We start from the raw sequence: 25,791 nt of genomic DNA on the forward strand, positions 1-25,791 counted from the left end.
AATTGTCTTATCTCCAATGTCCTTGAATGCCACACACACACACACACACACACACACACACACACACACACACACACACACACACACACACACACAGGATGATTTACTACACCGCATTGCTCTTACGTTAAGCTTTAATCACATCATATAAATAGACCCTTGTTACAAACAAGGGGAACTTTTAATCCGCTTTCATTGTCTACCCACTGAACTCTTGTCATTAAAGAGCCGTGTGGAGTCTTAAGTCTGCCTACCTGTGATTGCTCTCGGCGGTCAGAGACTCGGCTCTGGGCGAGGGTAAGCGGAGCTCCGCCCCTTGACTCGGTTACCTCTCTGTGTGTTAATCCACCATTAGAGGAAATAAAGGTCAAAGTATAGGTAATGTAGTCTACTTTAGTCAAGGAAGATTGTTAAAGACATGTCAAACTTGCTGCTTTTTGTGCAAAACAGTAATGCAAAAAAGTTGCACAATGCAACACAAACAAGAAAATTCGGTAACACTTTATAATAAGGTGCCTTAATAAATAGCAAACTAAGTCATTACCTAACCCTTTGTTCATTTTTGTTAATTGTTACAAAAATATCTATTTGGCACAAGTTAATCGTTTTTTCATCATTAATTAAAAATTAATTGTTTGCATAACCCTAACCCAACCCTTACACATGACCCTAACACACGACCCTAACCCTAACCATAACACACGACCCTAACCCTAACCATAACACACGGCCCTAACCCTAACACACGACCCTAACCCTAACCATAACACACGGCCCTAACCCTAACCATAACGCACGGCCCTAACCCTAACACACGACCCTAACCCTAACCATAACACGCGGCCCTAACCCTAACCATAACGCACGGCCCTAACCCTAACACACGACCCTAACCCTAACCATAACACACGGCCCTAACCCTAACCATAACACGCGGCCCTAACCCTAACCATAACACGCGGCCCTAACCCTAACCATAACACGCGGCCCTAACCCTAACCATAACGCACGGCCCTAACCCTAACACACGACCCTAACCCTAACCATAACACGCGGCCCTAACCCTAACACATGGCCCTAACCCTAACCAGCGACACTCTGTGGTCAGTGGAAAAAAAAAACTATTAACTTGTGCCGAATAGGTATCGACGTCATATTAAAGAGAAACAGTGTTCAGGAGATATGAGGGGTGAGATATTTTAACAAATATTATTTTAACAATTAACAAATATTAAACAAGGGTTAGGTAATGACTAGTTTGCTATTTATTATGGCACCTTATTATACAGTGTTTCCGAAAATTGTTTAAAAAGCAATAAATAACAAAAGCACAGAATTGCAGTTGATTGTTAGATTTAGGATTATACACTACTTGATTAGAAGGAATCAAAACTTTGAACTATTGCTTCATTCACCCTAATTTTAAATATGAAAATATCAAAGAGACAGCTGTAGAATCAAAAACCTGGACCAACAAACAGCTCCTTGGAAAGGAAGGGGTCAAAAGTTAATGTTCAGACCAATAAACAACCAGCTCAATCCTTAAGGGAGAGTGAAAGGTCAAGGGTCACAGAGAGGAGGATTTCACCTTCCCGGACACAGCTTACTGTCTTCAAGCCGCCCGACCACACACACACACACACACACACACAATAATCTGTTGTGTGAAGCGTCTTAGTGTATATTTACATACGAAAAGTATTGTTGAATGTCTTCTGGTGAGATGAGTATGTAAACTTGCAGACTGGTTGTCTATTGGCCATTTTGCAGGAACATTCGAGGCATCTATACATTCCCATCAACATTCAACAGGTTTCAAACCACACCCCCCTCATATCTCCTGAACACTGTTTCTCTTTAATATGACGTCGATACCCTCTCGTCTGTTATCACACTAGTCAGTTTGTATTCCCCTGTGGTTGCGGTAACACCCACTCAGAGGAGGATGGCCTCCACAATCATAAACGCGTTCCCCTGCAGCCTCCACTTCCTGACACATTCTAGTGGAAAAGTGAAACACAATTCTTCCCTTTTCCTTTTTTTTTTTTTACAAATCTCTTAATCTGGCCATTGTAGTTATTACCTTATTTCTCAATGTGTTTACCTACACCTTAGTCCTGTAACTTCTTGGCTACCTGAGTCCTCCTGAGAGAGCTTAAGACAAACCGGATTAAAGAGCAAAGCGACACGCCATCTGCTCAGCCACCTGACCCAGGAGCTGGTCCTCTCAGCACCACAGGCCACGCCCCTCTTTAGAGAGCGACCACCGTACTATCGCCACAGACGACACTGGATGTGTCGTTGCTCCCTCCACCCCACCCACGCCACCTCGTCTGGAGCCTTCTAAACTATGCTAACCTGCCGCGGGAGCGTGCAGACTTCTCGGCCGAGTGACTTCCCCCAGCTTGTGGATTTTAAGCACCGACCAAAGGATTTAAAAAATGTTGGACACCACACGGTGGAAATATGTCCTGTGTGCCGCCATCTTGACTTTCACTGCTGTCATTGCTCTTGACTCAAGGACAGGTATGGCACCCTACCCTCCTAGGGGCACACTGGAGACACAAAGGGGGGTCTGACTGGCGCTCCAGGTACCAGTCAGTTTGCTGTATGTTCGTGTTGCATGTCACTGTTATACCTCGTCTACCACAGGTGCAGCGTTCGAAGGGTCCTCCATGGGACGTCCTGACGAGGGCCCCGGCGGGGGAACCTCTCTCCAGACGCACCCTCGGGTCCTCCGGATATCCGAGGCGAAGGTGGGCCCCGTGGGCCGGGGGCCGGCCGGGCCCAGGAGGAAGCGGGACGTCCTGCTGGCCAGTGGGGTCAAGCTTTGTGCCCAGGAGACCTCTGAGCAGGTGGTGGCCAACCACCTGGGGTACTTCCACCTCAGAGGTGAGGAAGGCTGGGTAACGGACGGGGGGACGGGCCGCGCACAGAGACCGGGCAGAGGGGTGGTGGGGGGGGGGAGAACCGTACGCTGTTACCTGTACAGGTATGGGGAGCAGGTTATGCAGTGCAGAGAAAGGACACGCATGAGGTATCGTTGATTGATTTTATTCATATCGACCTCATTGGTTATTACTAAATCGCCGTCTGTTTACAGCCGCCCAAATGTGAAAGACTAGATTTTTCTAAATTCTTCTTTTTTTTTGTTGTTGTTGTTGTTGTTGAATGAGCATAATGAAACCCCTTATCCTCTAACTTCTCATAATGAACTACGGCCTTGACTTGATGTTCCTGTGCATCGGGCCACTCTAAGCTGATGTTAGTCCTGTGCTGGTACAGGTTTGTCACCAGTGAGGCCAGTAAGGCCTCCTGGAATTCTCCAGCGAGCTAACGTGCTCTGTGTTAGTTTGAGTCTATCAGGTCAGTTTAACAGCTGGAAGGACTCCAGCGAGTTAAGCCCCATATAAGCCAGGCGATGTCTCTAAGAACCACGGCCAAGTTGAACCGCATGGGACCACTGAACTTAAAAGGAGAGCAGTATGTGAGATGGGTATTTTATAGACTTGGCGGTGAGCAGAGAACAAAAGAGGAGGGAAGATGGAGAGATATCCAGAATGTTGGTTGATCTTTGATTCAGTGATCATTGGTCTCTGATTGGTCGAGTCTTCTGCATGGGTTCCACCTGTCTGGAAGGAGAAGCGTGGTGGATGTGCAAGTGTGTGTGTGTGTGTGCGTGCGTACATGTGCGAGTGTGTGCATGTGTGTATGTGTGTCAGTGAACAGGGGTTGAGTTGCTGTCAGTGAGCTACTGAGATAATCAGCAGGACAGACACCGTTAAACAGTCCTCACCTGATCCTGAGTGGAAGTCCACAAGCTGACATGGAGACGGCTCTTTTGGCTGAGATCATGACACAGATAGTGGAGCCTCACGGACACAGCATTAACAGCAGTAAAGCAAACGAGAGGACAGCAGATGTATGTGTAAACATGACAGTTATGTCCTGGAGTATGCATGGTTGGGGGAGCTTGTTTTGAGGCTCAACTTCAACTGATTTCCTTTTTCGTAGACAAAAGACAGACAAAACTGATAAAACAAAGATTTTTTATTAAGCATTGATCTTAATCTTATCATAATTGCATCATTATTGATCTGGCCATGAACCATGGAAGTTTCTCTGAAGCAAACAAGATTGGGGTCCGACGATGTAACCATAACAAACTGAATTTATGCTGTTTTGATGCAGATCCCCAGAAACCCAATACCGTTGCGCCAAATTCCTGAAAGTGAAATACTGCAGATTTGTTCCCAATCGACCGTGTGGTGTTCTTCTTCCTGGTCCGGTGCTTTCACCAGTCTGCCAGGAGACTGTATGGGAGGCTTTCAAGATCTTCTGGGGCCGTCTTCCCGAGCAGGAAGAGTATCAAAGTTGGATGAGCCAATGCCAGGATGCAGCTGTTTCGGCGCAGGATATTGGCCGATATTTCAGCCAATCAAGAGAGCACCAGGCTTTGGTTAAGAGTGTGAGTGTTTGTTGTTTTTCTCCTCATGTGTGTTTTATTGAGAAAAACAACAAATGAACCTGACAGCACTGAAAGTGCTAGATAGTCCATCATGTTCCATACTCATAGTGCCAACTGTTCTTTACAATTTTTAACAGCGGATTTCATCGCCGGGCTTGAAAAGGTACAAACAATGCATTCCTTTATTTCTTTAATTGTAACTGGTCACTCTCATGACCTTTTAACATAAACTACTGTTGTGACATTGTGTGTCACAATTCCCATTGGATGCCCTCTCTCTCTCTCTCTCTCTCTCTCTCTCTCTCTCTCTCTCTCTCTCTCTCTCTCTCTCCCGCTCTCTCTCTCTCCCGCTCTCCCTCTCTCTCTCTCTCTCTCTCTCTCTCTCTCTCTCTCTCTCTCTCTCTCTCTCTCTCTCTCTCTCTCTCCTCTCTCCCTCTCTCCCTCTCCCCCTCTCTCTCAATTGCCATCCCCCTCAACCTCTCTACACTGTCCCAAGTGAGCCCGACAAAACCTGGCAGCTTATGTGCAGGTTAGGTTGTCATTCTCTTAGACTTCAACCTTACCTGCTCATACAGCCACGAGTTCGTCCCCCACCCCGTCCCCCCTCGACCCTGCTAATCCCCTCTTTGAATCACCCCCATCTCTGCTGCCCATCTTTAAGTCATATGACACATCCGTGCTTTCCTTCCGCCTTCTCTGTGAGAACCTCCACCCACCATCCTCATTATTATCTACTTATACCGTGCAAAACCTGTGAAACTTTCCCCGAGTTGCTCTTTGAATGCTGTTTTTTTTTTTTTCTCCCCCTCTTCATTTTACTTCACACATCCATCACGTATTGAGTCATGGAAACACAAGGAGAGGTTCTACTGCGGTGAATGACTGACTGTTGTGTTCCTGTTCCACAGCTCACCCACGCCCCAGACCTGGGGAGAGGAGGCGCGGGTCACCGCTCAAGGTCCGCTAATGCTAACTAAGCTAGCTAGCTAAAACATCTGGCTTTGTGTTTTGATTTACATCCCCCCCCCCCCCCCCTAAATGTATTGTTGTGTGTGTTTCTGTGTGCGTGTTTGTGTGTCTGTGTGTGTTTGTTTGTATAGCGAGCCAGCTTGGCCCCTGGCCAATGACCAGGTAGAATTTTGGAGGGAAGTCACGTTCGGAAAGCATGTAATCCATATTAACGACCTTAAGGCCCTACGGCACTTGCCAGAGGTTTTCCGCTCACTTTCATTGGCAGTTAAGCAACAATCACAACCTCCCCCCCCCTGCTCCCCCTCCTCCCCCCCCCCCCCCCCCGCCCTCCCCCCCGCTCCCCCTCCTCATCCCCCCCACTCTCCCACCCGACAGCAGGCCCAGCTGGAACTGAGGGTCCCGAAGACAGAGAGCTGGCGGCCGCTGTCCCAGCAGCCACCGGGGGGGGGTTGGTGGAGGAGGAGGTGGAGGTGGTGGAGGTGGTGGAGGAGGAGGCTGTATTCACAGATGCCAGCCCGGTGAGTTTAATAGAAGAGATAAAAAGGAACACACACACACACGCACACGCACACGCACACACAAGAACGACAGACAGGCAGACAGAGCTTTACACAAGTTTATTACCATTACTGAAAAAGAACAAATAACAGAACTAGGTGTTTGAAACAATCACTAACTGAAGCTGTAATGTGTCTTCACAAAACAAACAACCAAAATATACAAAAACTATAGCGGAAATATCTTTGTCGTTTTCTGGATCTGTGTCAGTTCTTCATACAAAAGCACAGTGTTGCGGGTGGATACATCTATTTGCCAATTCATTTTGCAATGCCAGTTCCAGCCCACATTCTGGTTCAGTTTTTATTACACTATACCTATTCTGACCTTTTATATTCTCGCCCCTGAAAAATAAACAATAATTGCAAAAAAACTGAAACCAATAAAAACTATACTGCAACTAAGCATTTTCCAAAAGGAAAAACTAAATTAATCTAGCAAACAAGTGAAATAAAAAACAACACAAATTAAAAGAAACACAAACACGCACACACACAACCATAATCTTTATCATTACAAACCTTACAATGTATCTGTTGTCTCCTATGGAATGTATGTTTTCCTTCCCACAATGCAGCTGAACAATGACATCACTCTGGCGCCGCCCTTGATGACGTCTGTGCTGGAGCAGGTGGTGGAGCTGAGCATCTCCCTGATTGGTCATAGCTACAGCGAGGACCTGGCGGACCCCGGCAGCCTCCAGTACCAGACCCTTAAGACCCAGTTCACGGAGACGGTTGGCTTTCCTTCTCTCACTCTGTATATATATATATATCTCTCTCTCTCTCTCTCTCTCTCTCTCTCTCGCCCCCCCCCCCCCCCCCCAGTTCACTGCCTCCTGTTCTGGGGCCTGTGATGGATGCTTTGTTAGTTTGAACGCAGGCAGCTCCCCAACGGCTACGGTAGTTAGCGTCAAACTGGGCGGGAGGGGGCTTCAAAAGCAGCTTGGACCACATGCTACACATTTGGCATCGCTGCTGTAGTAACAATACTCCCCCCCCCCCCCCTCATGCTTTATGATCTGTCCAAGAAGAAGACCACCCCCCCTTCCCAACCTCCCATGTAAAAACACACGTACATACAGAGAGGTAGGGGGCTTTGTAGAAACATCTCTAGTGATTGGGAGATCCCTGTATTTATGGGTTTTAAACATGGATTTGGCAGTCGTGTGGACGTATGAATATAGGAAGGGGAGGCATGCAGTCAAGCTCCAATGAAAAGAGAAAATACTTGTGTGTGTGTGTGTGTGGTGTGGGATGTGTGTGTGTGTGTGTGTGTGTGTGTGTGTGTGTGCGTGCTTTGCATACTAACATCTGTGTCGGAAGGAGCGTAATTAAAACATCCTGCCTAATCTCTGATCTGAAGTTAATTATTTTAGAGATTTTCCAGGATCGATATCGACACGCGAACACAGACACACAAACACTCCCCAACACACACACACACACACACCCCACCGCATGCAAACAACCCACGACACACACACACACACACACACACACACACACACACACACACACACACACCCCACCACAAACACACACACACACACACACACACACACACACACACACACACACACACACACACACACACACACCCCCCACCACACCCCCCACCACAAACGCGCACACACACACACACACACACACACACACACACACACACACACACACACACACACACACACACACACACACACACACACACACACACACACACACACACACATAATATGAATAAGTAGAAGCAGATAGAAGGTCTGTGATGAGTACACTTGGTCAGTGTGTCTCCAGCTCAACATACTCCTGGTCTCCTCATGTGGCTCTCCCTCGACTGGCTCCTTGCTCCGACCTCCGGAGGTGAATCTCCCTGAATCTCCCCGGCCGTCGTACACAAAACACACCAGGGGCCCACCTCGGCACCGTTTAAGCTAGGCAGGCACCGCAACACAAAGTACCGGCGCCATGACCCTGAGCATGATGCGGGGGGATGCTTTATGGTTTCAGATGGAGGACGCCCTGGAGCGGCTGCCGGGGTTCCACAGCGTGTCGGTGTTGAACTTCAGGTCAGTGGTAATGAGGCGGAGCCGTGTGCCGCCGCCACGCAGCGCTAGCACCGGGAGCAAATCATTTTTTTTTTTAAGGATGGTAGGGGTGAGTATCGCCTTTTTTCCGTCTCTGATTCACCTCTGATTGTTTAGAAGGGCTATCCTAATGATTAGGGAGAGCTCTAAAGGAGAGCCCTTCAAACCAATCAGAGGCGCAAAAGGCGGTACTTACCCCTACCGTCCTACGAAAAAAAGATTTGCTTACCGTGAGCCGTAATAGCAGTCTGCTTAGCATGGAAATTCTTACCAGTGAGAATATTGGTTTGTTGTTTCCGTTGCAGATTTTGAAAAAGGTCATTTTTGTCTGTTTTTTGTGAGGCAATATCTGACCTTTTATGGGGACATTTTGTTCCAAATAGCCGCGTTAAAATGGAGCAGGAACACTCTGAACCCTTGTTCATTGAACGTGCTATGTTGTTTTCAAGACTAAACTAATTTGTCAGATTGTTTTTGTCTTGCAGGCCTCAAATTGATCTTCAAGGGTAAGTGCTCAAACCACAAACCTTAGCCTGTGTGTGTGTCTGTGTGTGTGTTTTTATGTGTGTGTGTTTGTATGTGTGTGTGAGTGTGTTGTGTGTGTGTGTAAGTGTGTGTCTCTCTGTAAATCAGAGGAGCTAGAGAGTGTGTGTGTGTGTGCATGCATTTGTGTTAGTGTGTGTGTGTGTTTGTGTGTGCATGCATGTGTGAATGTGTGTAACCTATATGTCTGTGTGTGTGTGTGTGTATGTGCACACATATTTGTGTGTGAGTGTGTGTGTGTGTGTTACCATGCTCTCTGTGCTGTGTCTACCTGTGTGCACGGCGGTCGGCAGCTTCCTGTGCTAACGGTGTTAGCGGTGCCGCGGCGCCTCACCTGCTAAGTTGGATCAAGGTGGGGTCAGGGTGGTCAGCTGCTCCAGTCCAGAGACGATTATTAGAGCTTTACGACCACACCAATCATCCTCCCAGGGAGGGAGGGAGGGAGGGAGGGAGGGAGGGAGGGAGGGAGGGAGAGAGAGAGAGAGAGAGAGAGAGAGAGAGAGAGAGAGAGAGAGAGAGAGAGAGAGAGAGAGAGAGAGAGAGAGAGAGAGAGAGAGAGAGAGAGAGAGAGAGAGAGAGAGAGAGAGAGAGAGAGAGAGAGAGAGAGAGAGAGAGAGAGAGAGAAATAAGTAGGTTAGGCTAAAGGAAAAAGAGGAAGACTGACACTGACATAGGTGCGTCTGTGTGTGTGTATATGTGCGTGTGTGTGTCAGTAGCGAGGCACATCAAGGCTACAGCATCGTTGTCATCCATGTTGGCCGACCAGCAGCAAATCTCACTGGGGATGAAAATTAATACTTCCCCTCAGTTTGTCATCGGTCACATTTGACACGTGGCACGTCCAGACCTGACAGTTGAGACTGAAACATCTGCACATGATTAGGGTTTCAGGTAGCGAGTGTGATAGTAGTGAAGTGAGGATCCATGGGCACAGTAGGGATTGGAGGTGTGTGTGTGTGTGCGTGCTTTTGTGTGACTCGCTATAAAGGCAGCAAAATACGTTTTGTTTCTTTTAAATGGCAGCGTTTATAAGAGCCCCACATGCACAAGCCCTTCCCAGCCAGATCCCCGCAAACTAGGTCAGAGCGGACGGCTCCCAGTAGTCAAATGATGGCTGATAAATGGCTTTTTCCAACGCTTGGTGCTGCTATGTTTATTATTATGATATTGATCACATTGCGGACTGGAATGTTTTTGGACTATGGCGGCGCGCGGCTCCCCAGCCAGCAGTAAGTCAGTGGAGCTATTAGTCATCTCTGAGGGGGCGCTACAACTCTTCTCACAGGTTAGAGACCTGAAACCTGCTTTTTGTCACTTTTCACTTTGTCAGCCAATGCCTCTTTTTTTTTGTTCAGGATTAGGTTTTCTTTCGCCTGCTTGCCTCCCCCAGACCAAATGGGTTGAGGGAGAGGGGGGGGGGGGGGGGGGGGAAGAAACACACACATTGAGCAATGCGTGGATGGCTTTTATTCATTGGACACTTAAGCGATTGCTGCAGTTTAAACATTCCGTGCAGGTTTAAATCACAGTAATCCACTAAGAAGTCCACCGCTAGCTTTCTAGTTTCCAGGAAGGAACCCCTATTTTCAATGAATCGATTTCGGAATTGATTGATAATCAAGGAGTGAACCACCAATGTAAGCAAACTATTGACCCGACTGTACGGCAGTGTACTCAAGCACTACTTCAGAGAATAAAACAAAGGCGCGGCCACCTTCTGTTAGCCACTATTACCGAGATGCCCTTGAGCACCTTCTGAGAGCCAAGCTAGCCACACAAATTACACTCCGCACCGGCCAAGGAGTGGTGGCAGAACCCTGCTGTAGTAGTTGTGGTCGTGGGCATCGGGCATGGAGCAATTGGTTTTTTTCCCACAGTGAACGTGATGCGGAAAAACACCTCTTCACGCTCAGCCAGCTTTCCCTGTATGAACAGACGAAGACGCCTGAATCAAATATATCCCCTTAATTGGAAACTAATGGATTGGAAAGTCTTTGATCGGATAGTTATTGTATTTAGTCCATTTTAAGTGTGTGTGTGTGTGTGTGTGTGTGTGTGTGTGTGTGTGTGTGTGTGTGTGTGTGCTTGTGTGTGTGTGAGGTTGCGTGCATACGTGTGTGTGTGTGTGTGTGTGTGTGAGTGTGCCCTTGTGTGTGCTCGCAATGCTCTGCGTGCGTACTGTCATGCGTGCGTGTCATGTGCGTGTGTGCGTGTGTGCGTCGGTGCAGGGAGGAGGCGCTGGTGGTGGACTACTCGGTGACGGTGCTGGTGAGTGGGGCGGGCGTAAGCCCCGAGCAGCTGGACTACCTGACCCTGCAGTCCAACCGGGTGGAGAACTCCCATCACCTGGTGGAGGAGAGGCCCACGCTGGTCTTCACCGTCGGCAAGGTCCGGATCCACGGAGGCGAAGCGCTACACAAGACAGACGCCGAGAGTGGTGAGCGACCCGCCGGGCGCTAATAACGTCCAATCGGAAGGCAGGGAGAGGGGGGGGATCTGGCGTTGGCTTTGATGACAACATACTGGATCGCTTGGCGAAAACTTTCCTGATGCCTTGAAAGAGTCATCTGTTTTTTATTCCTCTCCACTCTGTGTCAAAGAGGACCCAGGTTGTAGGATGTAGGAAACATTTGAAAGGAGAAATCACGCAAATATCAGTAATAGGAGCTGCATTTTTATTCAGAGCGAGGCACTGAGGCTCGCATCATGAAATGGTTTGTCCCGGTTTCAGCCAACATGCTTCTTTTTTATCGGAGGAGGAAATCTCATCTACTCAAGGTTTCTACTTAACTTCTAACCTTGAGTGATTTGAGTAACTCTTGCTTTCTTTCTTGTCACTTTCTCTCATGCATCAAATTGTGCCCTCCTTTTGCCGATGATATCAAATTCCTCTGTGTGTCTCTCACACACACGCGCACAAACACAGAGACACGCGCACACACGCACACATCACTATCTCCAATTAGCCAGACAGAGAGTAGGTTTGCTCCCTCACACTTTTCAGGGACCTTTTCCAGTGGAGGAGGAGCCACCAATCATAATGACTCTACCATTTCTTCCCCTCCCTCCGTACGACTTGTACACCACTGGCTGTGATTCCTAGTAAATAGGGCCATTAGCTTAGCAGATTAGCAAGCCACTCGGGAGACGAATGCCATCTGAAGCCTACATACATTAGTTATGGGCCTGAATGATGGGAGGTCTAAACAAGCTCACATGGCCGGCTGGCATGCCTCCGCTGGGGGACTCACAGGCATGTCTTGGCCACGGCGCTCAGCTTTGATGGTAATGCAGTAATGGCTTTGGCCTGTGACGATGGCCGATGTTGGGGCCAGCACTGAGAGCTGATTGGCTGAGTTCGTCTGAGGTAAACGTGCAGTCAGCGTGACGACTGTCAGCACGGTCGACAGAGGTAGAGCGTCCTGGCGGCGGACCAATAAGACAGCTGGAATGGGACCCTGCTTGAGGAGCCAGAGACGCATTCAGGGCATATTCAAGTGTTTACAATGCTGCTCTGTGCTCACTCCTTTTCTGCTAACGTTAGGATTTGAATTGTTGTTGTTTCCGCAGAGCCTGGATCTCCGGACCCCCCACCGACCCCAGACCACCCAGAGACCACAGAACCGCCAGAGACCCCAAACCCCCCAGAACCCCCAGAGACCCCACACTCTCCTATTACCCCAAACCCCCCAGAAACCACAGACCCACCAGAGACCCCTCACCCCCCACAAACCCCTAGACCCCCACAGACCCCAGACCCTCCACAAACCCCTCACCCCCCACAAACCCCTAGACCTCCACAGACCCCAGACCCTCCACAAACCCCTCACCCCCCACAAACCCCTAGACCCCCACAGACCCCAGACCCTCCACAAACCCCTCACCCCCCACAAACCCCTAGACCCCCACAGACCCCAGACCCTCCACAAACCCCTCACCCCCCACAAACCCCTAGACCTCCACAGTCTCCCGACCCCACAGATACCCCTAACCCTCCAGAGGCCCCTGAGACCCCCGAGTCTGAGTCCTTTGATGAACATCTAGTAAGTCAAGGTTATCTCTGTGAAAACAATGTATTCCTCTGCACTATTTAAACACCAATCTAAAGGAGGGCTCCCTCTGTCTGCGTTCCCTCTTAAGGTTCCTTCCTTGACAGTTAAGGGAGTTTTTTCTTTATCTTTGGAGGACTAGGGTTAAGGGTTGTCATCCAATGCTGCATGTGAAACCATGTGAGACTGTGGCTGTGATTGAGGGCTATACTTATATTTCATCGACCTGTCTTGACCCTTCATCTGCGGTCGCCAAAATCTGATGTTAGTCAATAACATTTAGAGAATGAGAGAGAAATATCCACAGAGATTGGCTTTTGTTTGACTCTCTCTGTTAAGTACACTGCTGTCCTTATTATGCCAGCTATATGGAGGAGTAACTAGGGACTTGGATTGCCTCACTATAGAGCAGCCTAGCTTGACTATACATACATATATACATATGACGGGCATTGAAGTGGCAAGGACTGACTGGCAGCTATGCAGTGTATATCAAGATTAAAGTACAAATTAAACACACATCAACATCAGTCATAACATTTATCTATATGCCCAGCGAAGATATATGTTGCTTGCCTCCATGAGGTTTTGGGTGATTATTGTACGGTAAAAACAACTGTTACGTGGGATTTCAGCTCATATTACATGTAAACTGCCCACACATGTTATAGTTTTGGGAAAACTTTGCCTTCACTGTCCAATCTGTTATCCCTCAAACAAAATATGAGTTATGATTTATGCCCGTAGTTGCTCTTGAAGCCCAGTGGTGTGGCGATGTCTACTATAGTCCAACAGAGGATTTGGTTCTACGTTGCATAATACTTGTTTTACACACTCAATGGAATAATTGGAGGTTTGTTTAGAGCTTGACTCCTTGCCACTTTCCAGGCCCCATAGAGAGGACAGATTATGCATGTGTATGTGTGTACATTTTTCTCTGCCGACACCAGAGCTCTCAATCCGACCGGATCATTCCCCATCGTTATTTGTTCTTTCTGCAAGGGCTGAGTATGCCCTTTGATGCTAATCAGGGCTCTGTCGACTCTACAGTGCCTGCTGGGTCGCTTTACTACCCTGCTTTGTGTTTGATTAATTGGACTCATTACAAGAACTGGGAAAGCTTGGCAAACTGCTTTCCAGTAATTGATTACCGAGTCTGAGCAACCCCGCTACTGTGGCCACAGAATGAATTAAGGCTACTCTGTGAAGCCTGGTTGAGAATTGGACGTCTACAGTTCAACAGCTTCTGTTATGCCTTGGCCTTTGGGTGGGTTGTGGGAACGGGCATGAATAGGCCGATTGATCCTGGGATCCGTGGACTACTTAACATTTGTTTGTGAATGGTACAGGTTGATGCAGGGACAGCAGATGTCCCCATCCTGGTGGAGGATTCTGCAGAGAACAAGACAGACTTCCTCGAGGAAGTCCCCGAGATGGATGCCGTGATTCTGGAGGAGAGTCAAAAAGAGTCTCCCGATCCTGGAAATGCCATCTCTCCCATCGATGATAGTATGTTGTACTTTTTTTTCTCTCTTCTCGCTCTCTCTAAATATTACAATACCATGCAATCACGTGAGTACAACAATGGCTTTACCTTGCTTGTCTTGACGTCCTCCAGGTATAGAGGAGGAAGGCCTGATACCTGGAGACCTTTCGCTGATGACCACTCCAGAGAGCCCACCGCCAGGGACGCTCCCTGCTGAGGTGGCGTCCCCAGAGCGAGCAGAGGTGATCGCTCATCCCGAGCCGCCAGTGGAAAGCGAAGCCTCGGGCCTGGAACCTGACGATCCTCCATCTTCATCGGAAACATTTACAACTACAGAGGCGGTGGAGGACTCCTCTGAGACAACAGATGACGGGCCGATCGGTAGCCAAGAGGAGAACGCAATCTCTGAAAACATTCTTGTAGAGCAAGAAATCCTGACCGAGGTCCAGGAAGGGGCAGGACAAGAGTCCATTGCTGGATCTGAAGGGGAGGACAAAGAGGAAGCCATCAATGTGGAGGACGTTCCACAGGAGATTGAAATCACCACCGTGGTGACGGAGACCACCCAAGAGGAAGATCATGTTGTCTCAGTGGTGGTGGCTACACCGGCGATGACAGAGGAAGAAGAGGATCTTCCACAACAACCGGAGGATCTCCCGGCCATCAACGTCAACCCAGCCCCTCCTGAGGAGCCTGCAAACGGGGAGGTAGAAGAGGAGGGGGAGGATGTTGTGGTGACAGGGGAGGAAACCGGAGATGTTATAGAGCAGGAGAACGAAGAAGAGTCGGTGGAGGTCTTCTCCGAAGACCCGGTGGTGGAAGAAAGGGCATCGGATGGCCTCGGTATCTTCGTGTCAGGTGACCTCACAGAGGATGAGCTCTTATTGGTCAACCAGAAGGAGCCAGAGCGGCCAGTCGTCAATCCTCTCCACCCTGGCCCCCCGACCGCCCTGACACCTGAGAGAGAGTCTCCTTTCACTCGCATCTCTGACATCGTAGCGGCCGTAGACGAGCGGTCTGACACGGGAGTGTCCGTCACCACCATGGGTGTAAGATGACACTGTTGTTGATGAAACATGCTTGTGTTTACTCCAGCTTAGGTAGCTTAGCAGCTGAACCGTTAACTCAAGAATAGATTGTCACATATGCATAAGACTTAAAGGAACAATACGTTACATTGACCAGTGTTTAAAATGGCCACTGCAGACTAAATACAGAAAATTGGAGAGAGTTGTCTCCGCCCGTCCTCTCTTCCCCAGACTCGAAGCTCACATGGGTTGCCAGGTTTAGAACAATGAACGTAACCGAGAGCAAAATAAGCCAAGCTCATTATATTTTGAGTGAGCCTAATTGGTGTATATTGGCCATGCGACGACGAGTCCTACACTCTAAATTGATCAGCTAATGTTTACGTTTGCAATTTATTTATGTTTGCAAATTATCATCTTTCTCGCAATCCTTCTTGGCACTAAGCTTTCTCCATCTTTGAAATGCAACTCCAATATTTACCCATGTTTTAGAACGTCTTTGGTCTTGGAGCTATTTCGAAAGAGGGCAAGGCTTTTTTTAGGTTAGGGAGAATGTAGTACAATCTCAGTTGAGCCCGTTTGTTTGCTTGCTTCCTTGGCTGCAGCATGCTGTGCTTGTATGCCAATTTGTTTCATACCTGGCAACACGGGGTATTCTGAAAATAGTGAATCATAACACATGCCAAAATAATAACAAATGTTGCGAGCCGGAACGGAAAATTTAAGGTAGAGCAGACTGGCTTTAGCAATGTGGTCGGAGAAGCCAGTATTTAGACTTAGTCTCTGATGACAGGGCATGGTCATTTTAGAATTGAGTAGAGAACATTGTGGCACTCCAACATAACATTCCATATTGTTTCAACCAATCATCACCGTCACTGTGGCCCCAGGTGCAGACCACCGTGGTGGACCTGGCTGACCCTACGGAGGGGGACCCTGGCTATGACGTTATTCACTATGGTTACGGGGCGACCAATCAAACAGAGGAGGACAGCAGTGGGTTCCCGGCCGGCGCGCCACTAGGCACCGACCAGGTGAGCATCGCCATGCCTGTGATGCCCCAGCGGGCGCTGATGGTGTTCTTCAGTCTGAGGGTGACCAACATGATCTTCTCAGAAGATCTCTTCAACAAGAGCTCTGCAGAGTACAAGGCCTTGGAGCAACGCTTCCTGGAGCTGGTAAACCACCCGTCTGCTCTGTATACATTTTCCTGTGTTTTACCTTAAGAAGTCATCACTTTGAGCTTTTTCGTTTCATTCCATCTCCTTCCACAGCTGGTCCCCTACCTGCAGTCCAACCTGAGTAACTTCCAGAACTTGGAGATCTTGAATTTCCGCAATGGGAGCATTGTGGTGAACAGCAGGATGAAGTTTGGCAAGCCAGTGCCCCAAACTGTCACCACGGCGGTGTACCTGATCCTGGAGGACTTCTGCAACACGGCCTACCAGACCATGAACCTGGCCATCGACAAGTACTCGCTGGATGTCGAATCGGGTAAGTGCGTGTTCTGAGCAAACCATGATGAGCATTGGCAATGCTGCGGCAGTTTAAAATGTTCCAAAAGTCAAGATTTCCTGTTTTCCATGTTTAAATTGTCCGGTATATGAGCTCACTGCTTTGATTAGCTTGATTTGAATCTAAGTGTGTTGAATCTACAGACATTTTCATGCCGAAATAACATTACATTTACGCTGTCATCAGTTTGATTGAATACAGCGTACGATTGTGTCGTATTCCTTGCTCCGTATGACTCCACTCACAAGATATTTCCACCTTCCTGAATGATGTGGTAGCAGATCAGATTTGGATGGCAGTAGACCATTGCCTGCGTGAATTATTCATACTCATACTCTCGTTGACAGTCTTGGATAAACAGCCCCAAACATTTCTGATTTACATGCTAACACTTCCTGTTCGTCACGTAGCAGACGCTTTCACCCAAACGTAACTAACAAGTGAGGTCGAGAACAATAAACATGCCGATGCACTTCCATACGCCCTGCTCCCTCGCATAAGCTCTCCCAATCCAAGTGAACTAACACAGGGACCCTCCTCCCTCCTCCCTCCCCCCAGGCGACCAGGCGGACCCCTGTAAGTTCCAGGCGTGTAATGAGTATGCAGAGTGTAAGGTGAACAGGTGGACGGGCGAAGCAGAGTGTGTGTGCACGGCTGGCTACTTCAGTGTGGACCTGCTGCCCTGCCAGAGCATCTGTGAGCTCAGGGCGGACTTCTGCCTCAACGACGGCAAATGTGACATCATCCCTGGCAAAGGGGCAATCTGCAGGTGTGTGTGTGTGGGTGTGTGTGTGGGTGCGTGTGCTTTCGTGCTTGGTGTATGTGTGTGTATGTGTGCGTGTGCTTTCGTGCTTGGTGTGTGTGTGTGTGTGTGTGTGTGTGTGTGTGTGTGTGTGTGTGTGTGTGTGTGTGTGTGTGTGTGTGTGTGTGTGTGTGTGTGTGTGTGTGTGTGTGTGTTTGCGTGTGTGTGTGTGTGCTTGCAGGTGTGTGTGTGTGTGTGCATGCTTGCAGGTGTGTGTGTTTGTAGTGTAGTTTGTTGTAGTAGGTTAAACAACCTTTCTCCTGTGTTTATCTCAGCCATCTCACAGTTATGGTGAGTCGTATGACAACTCCATCCATCTTGAACTCTCATTAAGGGGTAAAAACAGCCAAAATTCCAGTACAGCTCTAAGTAACTATATTTTTATTTTAGCTGCAAGTCGTCAGCGTTCAACATGGTGGACACATTGTCAACAACCACCTTATCTGCCATGTAACCATGCCTTGAGGTTTTGTTATGTCAACACATCCAAGCAGCTAAGGTGAAAATACACAGCAAATGATTTCCTGGAACCTTTTTATCTTATTATCTATTAGACTGATCTTTGTCGTTTTTTTCACTATTTTTGAAGTTAATTTCAGTTGAGCTGAGCGTGTTTTATTTCAAGCTGGGGGAATAAGGATCACTCAAGAATCGTTTTTGAGTGCTGAAAATGCCCTTGCATCACAGAGGGTTGTTTGTGTGAATCTTGCAAGTTTGACAGGGCTTTTGTTTTCATTCACATTACAAAGTGTAAATGGGTGCTTACGTGTCGTGGGTCAAGGCACCAGAGAAGGAGGCTGGGGGGGGCATGTCCTTCAGTCTCCCTGGGCTGTTGTTGTTTGAGGCTTGATTTCGAGATAAAATGATTATGAACAGGCATGGAAACAATAGCATGGGCCAAGATGAACGCCGGGCCGCTGTTTCACACCCTGCCTTACAAACACACCAGCACATCCAGATGCTGGTGAATTGTTGCCTACTCCACGTTGGCAAAGCCTGTGACACGCTCTGAGGGCAGCACGTTGCATTTCTGCCCTTTTCAAAAATACCCACAAGAGATTCTCAGACCAGTGGTATCCTAAGTAATCAAAGATGTTTTTATAAAAGCGCTACCATATGCCATCGTTTATATATTGGAAGATTCTTTAAAGCTAGGGTAGGCAATTTCTTTTGGAAGCACTTTTGGTCAAAATGGGTTGAAATAAATCAAAAACCCGGACAGAATGACATGAATGGATGACCTACCTGCCTGTCTACCTACCTAGCCGGCTAAAAGGACGCATTCTGCCCGTGCTCTTTTTGCACATTACCAAAGTCTTCTATAAGGCTAGGTAGACCTATTTCTAAAGTTAGCAAAACAGTCGTGGGTTTTGGGGGTGTGACTTTGGAGGGATAATAATAATAATAATAATAATACATTTAATTTAGAGGCGCCTTTCAAAACACCCAAGGGATGTATGATTTGTTTTGATACTTAAATCGACTTGACTCTGGATTGTTTCTCTGAATGGCCTACCCTAGCTTTAAAACACTTTAGACACATATTAAAATTAAGTTGTTTTTGTAACGGAACATGCTGCCTTTATGAAGCTATTATAGAGCAGCCCAACAACAGAACATTAGTGACAGAGCATGGCTGGTGAAACAATCAGTTGCTGTTTGTGAGTTGCATTTGATAGACATTATGAATAGAACAAACGGCATCTTTAAGGCTAATTATTGAGATGTATTTGTTTGTTATTTACTTTGTACATACAGGTGTCGCGTCGGGGAGAACTGGTGGTACCGCGGCGAGCATTGTGAAGAGTACGTATCGGAGCCCCTGGTGGTTGGCATAGCGATAGCCTCGGTGGCGGGCTTCCTGCTGGTGGCCTCCGGGGTGATCTTCTTCCTGGCCAGGACACTGAGGGATCAGTACGACAAGGACGAGTCCGAGGACCCCATACGGTGAGAGGCTAATCGCTAACCGCTAACAGCTAACATCTAACATCTAACAGCTAACCCTCTCTGACCTCTCCATAAACATCGGATCTATTGGGATGTAGTCTGACCCAATGTGTTTCTTTTACTGGCTAAACTCCCTCAATTCTGCTGGCATCTGGATTTTTGGTTGCAGCCAGCCATTGGTCGATCAAGCTGCCCATTCTGCCCTTCGACTCTCTTCAAATCCAATATGGCCAATCTCAGGTCATGTGTCCCCCTCACTTATTTAGATAATACATGTTTTTCACAAATTTTTCCCTGTTCACTAATGCAGACATATGTGTTTGAAATTATATCAGGGACAAGAAAAATTGCTTAAAACACAAAAACATCTCGTCTTCAGATAGATTTTTCTTGTTAGCCGTGGCAGAATAGGATGTTCCCTGATGCCACGGACAAGATTTGGGATGAGGCGAGCTTTACTTGCTGAAGCATCGCACCAAAGCACTGGAACACAGCTGCCTGTCCCACAGTCCCGGTCTTAGATTACAGGCATGAGGTCCTGCGTACTAACTGAGTGGGGAATGAGAGGGCAGAAGGCGCTGGGACATTGTGTGACTGTATCTGTGGGTTAGCCAAACCAGAGCTATGCCACCCCAACCCCCCCCCTGCGCACCCCCATGGGGCTCATCTTCAAACCCCTTCTTTCCGTCATATTTACCTCCCGATAGAGAAACTCAAATGTACTCATGTTCAAATGCAAATGGAGAGACGTCTGAAGATATCGACACAACCGCAATATGTTTTAGGCAATTGAAACTCTCTTTTAATCTGTGGATCTGGAATGAGTTTATAATTGGCGTCGGGGAGAAACTGGATTAACCACAGCCAGAGAGTTAACCAATCAGAGCAGTGCGTTGATCTCTATCCATATAGCCTCCGGACTCAACACAATATGGCCACCGATGCAATGACTCAGAGAGCATAAACAACGAGCATTATCCCGGGTTAATCAAGGTTAGCAAATACTCCAAGCCAAACCTTCTAACGATTCTGGAGAGAAGTCTGAAGAAGTGTCTGGCCGCCTATCCCTGAACGGGTACACAAATCCTTCCTTCTTCATCCTCTCTTCATCTCCAGACTGAAACTCTGTTTGTTTGGCATCCATTGTGTAAGCAACGCCACTTAACAGTTTAACATGCCTACTGACGAGTGCTGTTGCCAATGACTGCCTGTTTTTGAAGCCCTGGCAGAAGAGACTAACATGTAGTTCCTATAACGGCCTGTGGGTAGTTAGAGTCGCTTGGATGCAGAAAGACCTACCACCATTTTACGTCAAGTAATAAAAAGCTTATCGTTTCGTCTTTGTTCAGTTATCTCAGTGGCTCGTTCATCTTCATATCATGTTTTCTGCAAGGCCCTGTTTAACAGCTTTTACTCCATTAAAAAGTTATTAAGGCGGCCAATCAAATTCCAGGCCTCAATGTACCATGCATGGGCGCACAACCTACAACCAAATCGACAGCCTCAAAACAGTTGCGTATAAACCAATGATCGTCATGCAGTCTCCATCTTTACGGCGGCGCTCTCTGTGTTTGCGCCGATGCCCGGCAGGCATGCGGAGAGCCACCCGTCTCTGGAGCGGGCGACCAAGTACAACCCAATGTACGAGAGCGAGGCCACCACGGGCTACAGCCACTACTACCGCCGCTACCCCGAGGCGCCCGTCTACAGCAGCGCCAGCGCAGAGGCCTCCACCGACTTCAGCAGCGAGGAGATCCGACACATTTACGAGAACAGCGAACTCACCAAAGAGGTGTGTGTGTGCGCGCATCTCTGAGTGTGCCTGTGTGCATGTGAGCATCTGTTTGTGTGTGCCTGTGTGTTTGTGGCTGTACTGAGACAATACTTGGAAGGAATGTGTCCACTGTATGTTTATAATCCCCCCCATGAGATATTTGATTGACCCCGACTTTTTTTCCACAATTAGTAGCACATCTGATTTAGCCCCGTTAGAGCTGGTATTGGTAGTGAGTCGTAGTAGTAGTAGAACTGTTATCCAATACCAGATGTTTTGTACTGCTGCCTATTGAAACTATTTTAAATGGTTCATCAACTGGAAAGGTGAAGTTTGTTTTAGATTGTCCTGTCTTTGTGCATTTATAGGAAATCCAAGACCGAATACGCATAGTTGAGCTGTACGCTAAGGACCGGCAGTTTGCAGACTTCGTCCGGCATCACCAAGCGTGAGTAAATGTTTACTCCATTCCTTCCACCTCAGTGGTAAGGCTCCCAATCCAAGTCATAAGCCAAGCCACCCTCATGGGCCTGAGACACGCTACACCGGTGATACCAGAGTGACACCAGGGTGACAAGAGAAAAGTGTCTTCCACTATTTGTAACACCAAGTACAATCTGTGCCAATAAACCTCCATTCAGAGAACGAAAAGGAGATTGGCAGGGCTGAGCTGAGCTGGTGAGAGGGTAAACATTGGGAGGACTAGAGCCAGGCAGTCTGCACTGTAATGAAGACAGAAGGGATTTGGTAGCGTGTGACGGGTCGGTGGGTTGATGGGTCCATTGAGAGAATGCGGTGACCCGCCAAGACAGATAGAGTCGTTTAAAGTTATTAGATTTTGGTTTTGTGAGTGAGACAGCATGTGTGTGTTAGATAGAGGGAGCTGGACTCGGAAACGTATAAAGCGCCCTGTGGGCTGATGTGTTACAGAAGTGTGGACATCCGTAGAGAAAGCTCCTCCGCACAATCGTGAATATCTCCAAACCTTTCCCCTAGAAAAATAAGGTACGTCAGCCCTGAAAGCTCATTGCTACTCAAATAGATTTCTTTATCTGTTTAGCTAGATTGAAGATAGATCACTGTTTAAAATGTTGTAGGAATTAGAAATTGCTGATGTAGCTTGTGCTTGTCCCCTCAAACTGACAATTGTTTAGATTAACCGAGGCTTGTGACTATTGAATCATCGCCATCTCCATCCACGTTAGCCTCATTAACCGTTTCTTCCAACCTCCTTCCTCAGTGCCTTCTCTTGATTGGCTGAGCTTTGGTGGAACGTCCTTGATGTCTGGGGGAGGCATGCCCGCTTAACAGTTGCGTCCCTCTGAGAAGATTCTGATTGTCTCCTTTACGTAGCTCGAAACGCTAACCATTTGGTAGTTTGGAGAAGACAATAACACAGCCAATATGGAAAAGTGTAAATTATGGATAAGTATCTTAGATGAATAGTGTTTTGCTGATTTTTGGCTGCATACGTGTCCAATGTTCCTCAATAAGCATAAAATCTCACCAAATATAATTGGGGCAAAATTGTTGTTCCTCAATGTATCACTCTGACAACTGAGTTCGGAGGGAAGACAAAAATAAGAAGGCTGCTATTGTTTCTAGTGAATGGTGCTATTTATATAGACTGATTGCAATGTTCCTCTAGCTTACGTAAAGCTTCAGTTTACATTAGTGAGTAAACTCTATCTGTCAACTTCATCGTGGAGTTCACTGGAACATCAGGTTCCTTTACTGTTCTGCATTTAGGTGGCCAAACAGAGCCACACTAGGATTACTGTGTAGGCCTCGCATCGCTGATGGAAACTTTCAGTTAGGTGATCCACGGAGTAGTATTCCACCCCATGTACAACGTTGACAGTGATACCTCTGCCTTCTTTGAGTAATCCCTTCATCAACATCAACTTTTAGAATCTTTATTTTCATTTTTTTTTAAGTTTGATGAGACAGACATGAAGGAACAAGGAACTGAAAAAAATGAGGCCAGCATTGAGGGAGGCTCGATAGCTCTCCAGCTCCAGGACTCCAGAAATAAGTCAAAACACATTTAGGACGGAAAATCTTCTAGGGAAAAGGAGTCTGGGGATTTGATCAAGTGGTCTGCTTTCAAATGCAATATGTAATGGGGACTGAAAACATTGAAAATGAGGAGAAAGAAGGGGAAAAAGAAAAAAATCCCAAGTTTGGTAAACAACATGTGCTTTTTGGATAGATGAAGCACAAGCCTGTCTTCTCCCAAAACAAAACTGGTTTCACGAAACATGGAAAAAAATAAAATAAGTGGTTGGCTTGGAGAACCGTCCTGCTCTTCGAGCTAAAATAATGAAGACAGTGTTTTCCACGTGTTCCTTGCGCGTCCGGGGGCTCGTGGCGGTTGGCCCCCTACCTGCTGGCCGACCACCACATCTGCGGCTGATTACGCTGCACACGGCTGTTTGGTTTGGCATGCAGGTGTGACCGTCAGACACGTACAGACTTTCTGTTTACATCGCGGGCCTCAAGATTTCTGCTCGTTTAGATTCAATAGGCCACAGACACAGACTCCTCTCACTCTCTCTCTCAAATGCTCTCTCTTTCTCTCTCTCTCTCTCTCTCTCTCTCTCTCTCTCTCTCTCTCTCTCTCTCTCTCTCTCTCTCTCTCTCTCTCTCTCTCTCTCTCTCTCTCTCTCTCTCTCTCTCTCTCTCCTTCTCTCTCTCTCTCCTTCTCTCTCTCTCTCCTTCTCTCTCATTCTCTCTCTCTCTCATTCTCTCCTTCTCTCTCATTCTCTCTCTCTCTCATTCTCTCTCTCTCTCATTCTCTCTCTCTCTCTCTCTCTCCCATTCTCTCTCTCTCTCTCTTGCTCTCATTCTCTTTCTTTTTCTCATTCTCTTTCTGTTCTCTCGCTCTTTCTCTTTCTTTGTCAAATCTTGCATGCCTCTGCATGTGTTTTTATTATGATGTTTTTATTTATGTGCGTTCCACACACTGTTTCATGTTCTTCCTCCTCCACATGCAGCCCTGGTCCACTGCTCTACACAAGGTTTAAAACAGGATCTCTATCAATTGCATCACAGGTCGATGTCTCCGTCTGATTACACATCCAAGGAAATTATTGTATTTTTTCTGTTTTCTACCATTGTGTATGATGTATATGTTTCTCACCAACACACAGCTGTGTCGTTGACCAATATGAATAAATATACTATTGTTATCCATGTGTATGTTTTATACAATGCAAATAAGAGGCGACTGGTGTTGTGGGACCTTGAGTCAGAAGGGACTAGTCGGTTTCTCTCTGTGGGGGGAATGTGTGGGCCTATACTGAGCCACTACACCAGGTGTTAATCGACTGCACACTAATCCACAAAGCAGATTAGTCTTAACAAGGATGGATAAGGCGAGTTTGTGGCCCCGGCAGGTCCTAACATATACACACATACACTCCCCCCCCCACACACACACACACACACACACACACACACACACACACACACACACACACACACACACACACACACACACACACACACACACACACACACACACACACACACACACACACACACACACACACACACACACATACACTCCCCCCCCACACACACACACACACACACACACACACACACACACACACACACACACACACACACACACACACACACACACACACACACACACACACACACACGTATTCACCCACACACCCGTATTCACCCACGCACACACTTTCTCCTCACCTTGACCCTTGGCGTCTTTGCTTCCAGACGTGTGCACATATAAACACATACACACGTACCCAGACACACAAAGACACACGCAGGCACGCACACTCACACACAGAAACACACACAGGCACATACACACACACTAAATCAAATAATATCCTGGTTGAGGTGAAATATGTTTCCTACCAGTTTTAATGTGCGTGAAAGAATAACATAAATATTGACACAAAAAAATTAGAGCCCACTCTGAGACATTAAACGTTGAGTTTCCCCTCTCACGTGTTGCTGTTGTGTGAGTTTAAACTGTTTTCGGGGTGTGGTGTTTTGATGAGGTCAGAGGCTGGCGGTGGTGGCCTTGGATGATGTCATCTGCGATTTTCTTTTAATATGAAATACTTTTTTCCATGGAAGACAAATTCAGCCATGCAAAGTCAGAGAGAAAGCAAGTGTAGCTGAGTGAACGTCAGGGCGAGCCAGCGACCTTGGTGGGTCTGCGCTCCGGTTTGATGTCATTAAGTGGGCCGCTTATTACGGGTGACGAGTGCGGGCAGCCGTTCAGAACTACAACCGCATTGTCACATGCCGGGTGGATGCCCCGTGTGCGACTCCACTGCCACTTCAGGGGGATTGGGAGTGTGAGAGAGGAGTCAGCAGGCTGGTTGTGCACAGGCCCGGTTCTACGGGGGTGCATAAGCATGCATTGCACCCCCAAAAAAAATGCTTGCACCCTCAATTGAAAAAAAAAAAAAATCAATTTTTTTTATTTTTATAAATATGATAAATATAATAAAATACTTGCTCACAAAACAAATTGTAATGAAACTTGTGACAATTTCCATTAAATACCGTTGAGAT

The 25,791-nt window shown here is 47.4% G+C and overlaps 1 protein-coding gene across 4 annotated transcripts; it reads left to right on the forward strand.

Annotated features, from left to right (window-relative positions):
* Window positions 1–2,243: 2,243 nt before the first annotated feature.
* impg2a (interphotoreceptor matrix proteoglycan 2a) lies at window positions 2,244–24,419 on the forward strand. 4 transcript variants are annotated; one of them, XM_060039850.1, is made up of 21 exons: window positions 2,244–2,526; window positions 2,653–2,892; window positions 4,302–4,468; window positions 4,606–4,631; window positions 5,377–5,426; window positions 5,816–5,958; window positions 6,576–6,734; window positions 8,008–8,066; window positions 8,570–8,590; window positions 10,856–11,064; window positions 12,198–12,670; window positions 14,026–14,185; window positions 14,295–14,404; window positions 16,081–16,368; window positions 16,465–16,684; window positions 17,264–17,474; window positions 19,266–19,454; window positions 21,045–21,246; window positions 21,597–21,676; window positions 22,159–22,233; window positions 22,469–24,419. In XM_060039850.1, the coding sequence occupies exons 1-20, from the start codon at window positions 2,442–2,444 to the stop codon at window positions 22,199–22,201; spliced, it is 3,135 nt and encodes a 1,044-aa protein (XP_059895833.1). In that variant the 5' UTR covers window positions 2,244–2,441; the 3' UTR covers window positions 22,202–22,233; window positions 22,469–24,419. The 4 variants fall into 4 exon arrangements, with proteins under 4 accessions (XP_059895833.1, XP_059895829.1, XP_059895831.1 ...); XM_060039846.1 differs by having other exon boundaries at window positions 2,247–2,526; window positions 14,295–15,211; XM_060039848.1 differs by having other exon boundaries at window positions 2,247–2,526; window positions 5,819–5,958; window positions 14,295–15,211.
* The last annotated feature ends 1,372 nt before the right edge of the window (window positions 24,420–25,791 follow it).

This window comes from Gadus macrocephalus, chromosome 20 (assembly GCF_031168955.1).
Source record: "Gadus macrocephalus chromosome 20, ASM3116895v1".
Lineage (NCBI taxonomy): Eukaryota > Metazoa > Chordata > Actinopteri > Gadiformes > Gadidae > Gadus > Gadus macrocephalus.

Coding starts and splice junctions, on each gene's coding strand:
- impg2a (XM_060039846.1), top strand. CDS start 2,442: ATGTTGGACACCACACGGTGGAAATATGTCCTGTGTGCCGCCATCTTG. Junction 4,632..5,376: donor TCATCGCCGGGCTTGAAAAG/GTACAAACAATG, acceptor CCTGTTCCACAG/CTCACCCACGCCCCAGACCT. Junction 8,591..10,855: donor CCTCAAATTGATCTTCAAGG/GTAAGTGCTCAA, acceptor GCGTCGGTGCAG/GGAGGAGGCGCTGGTGGTGG.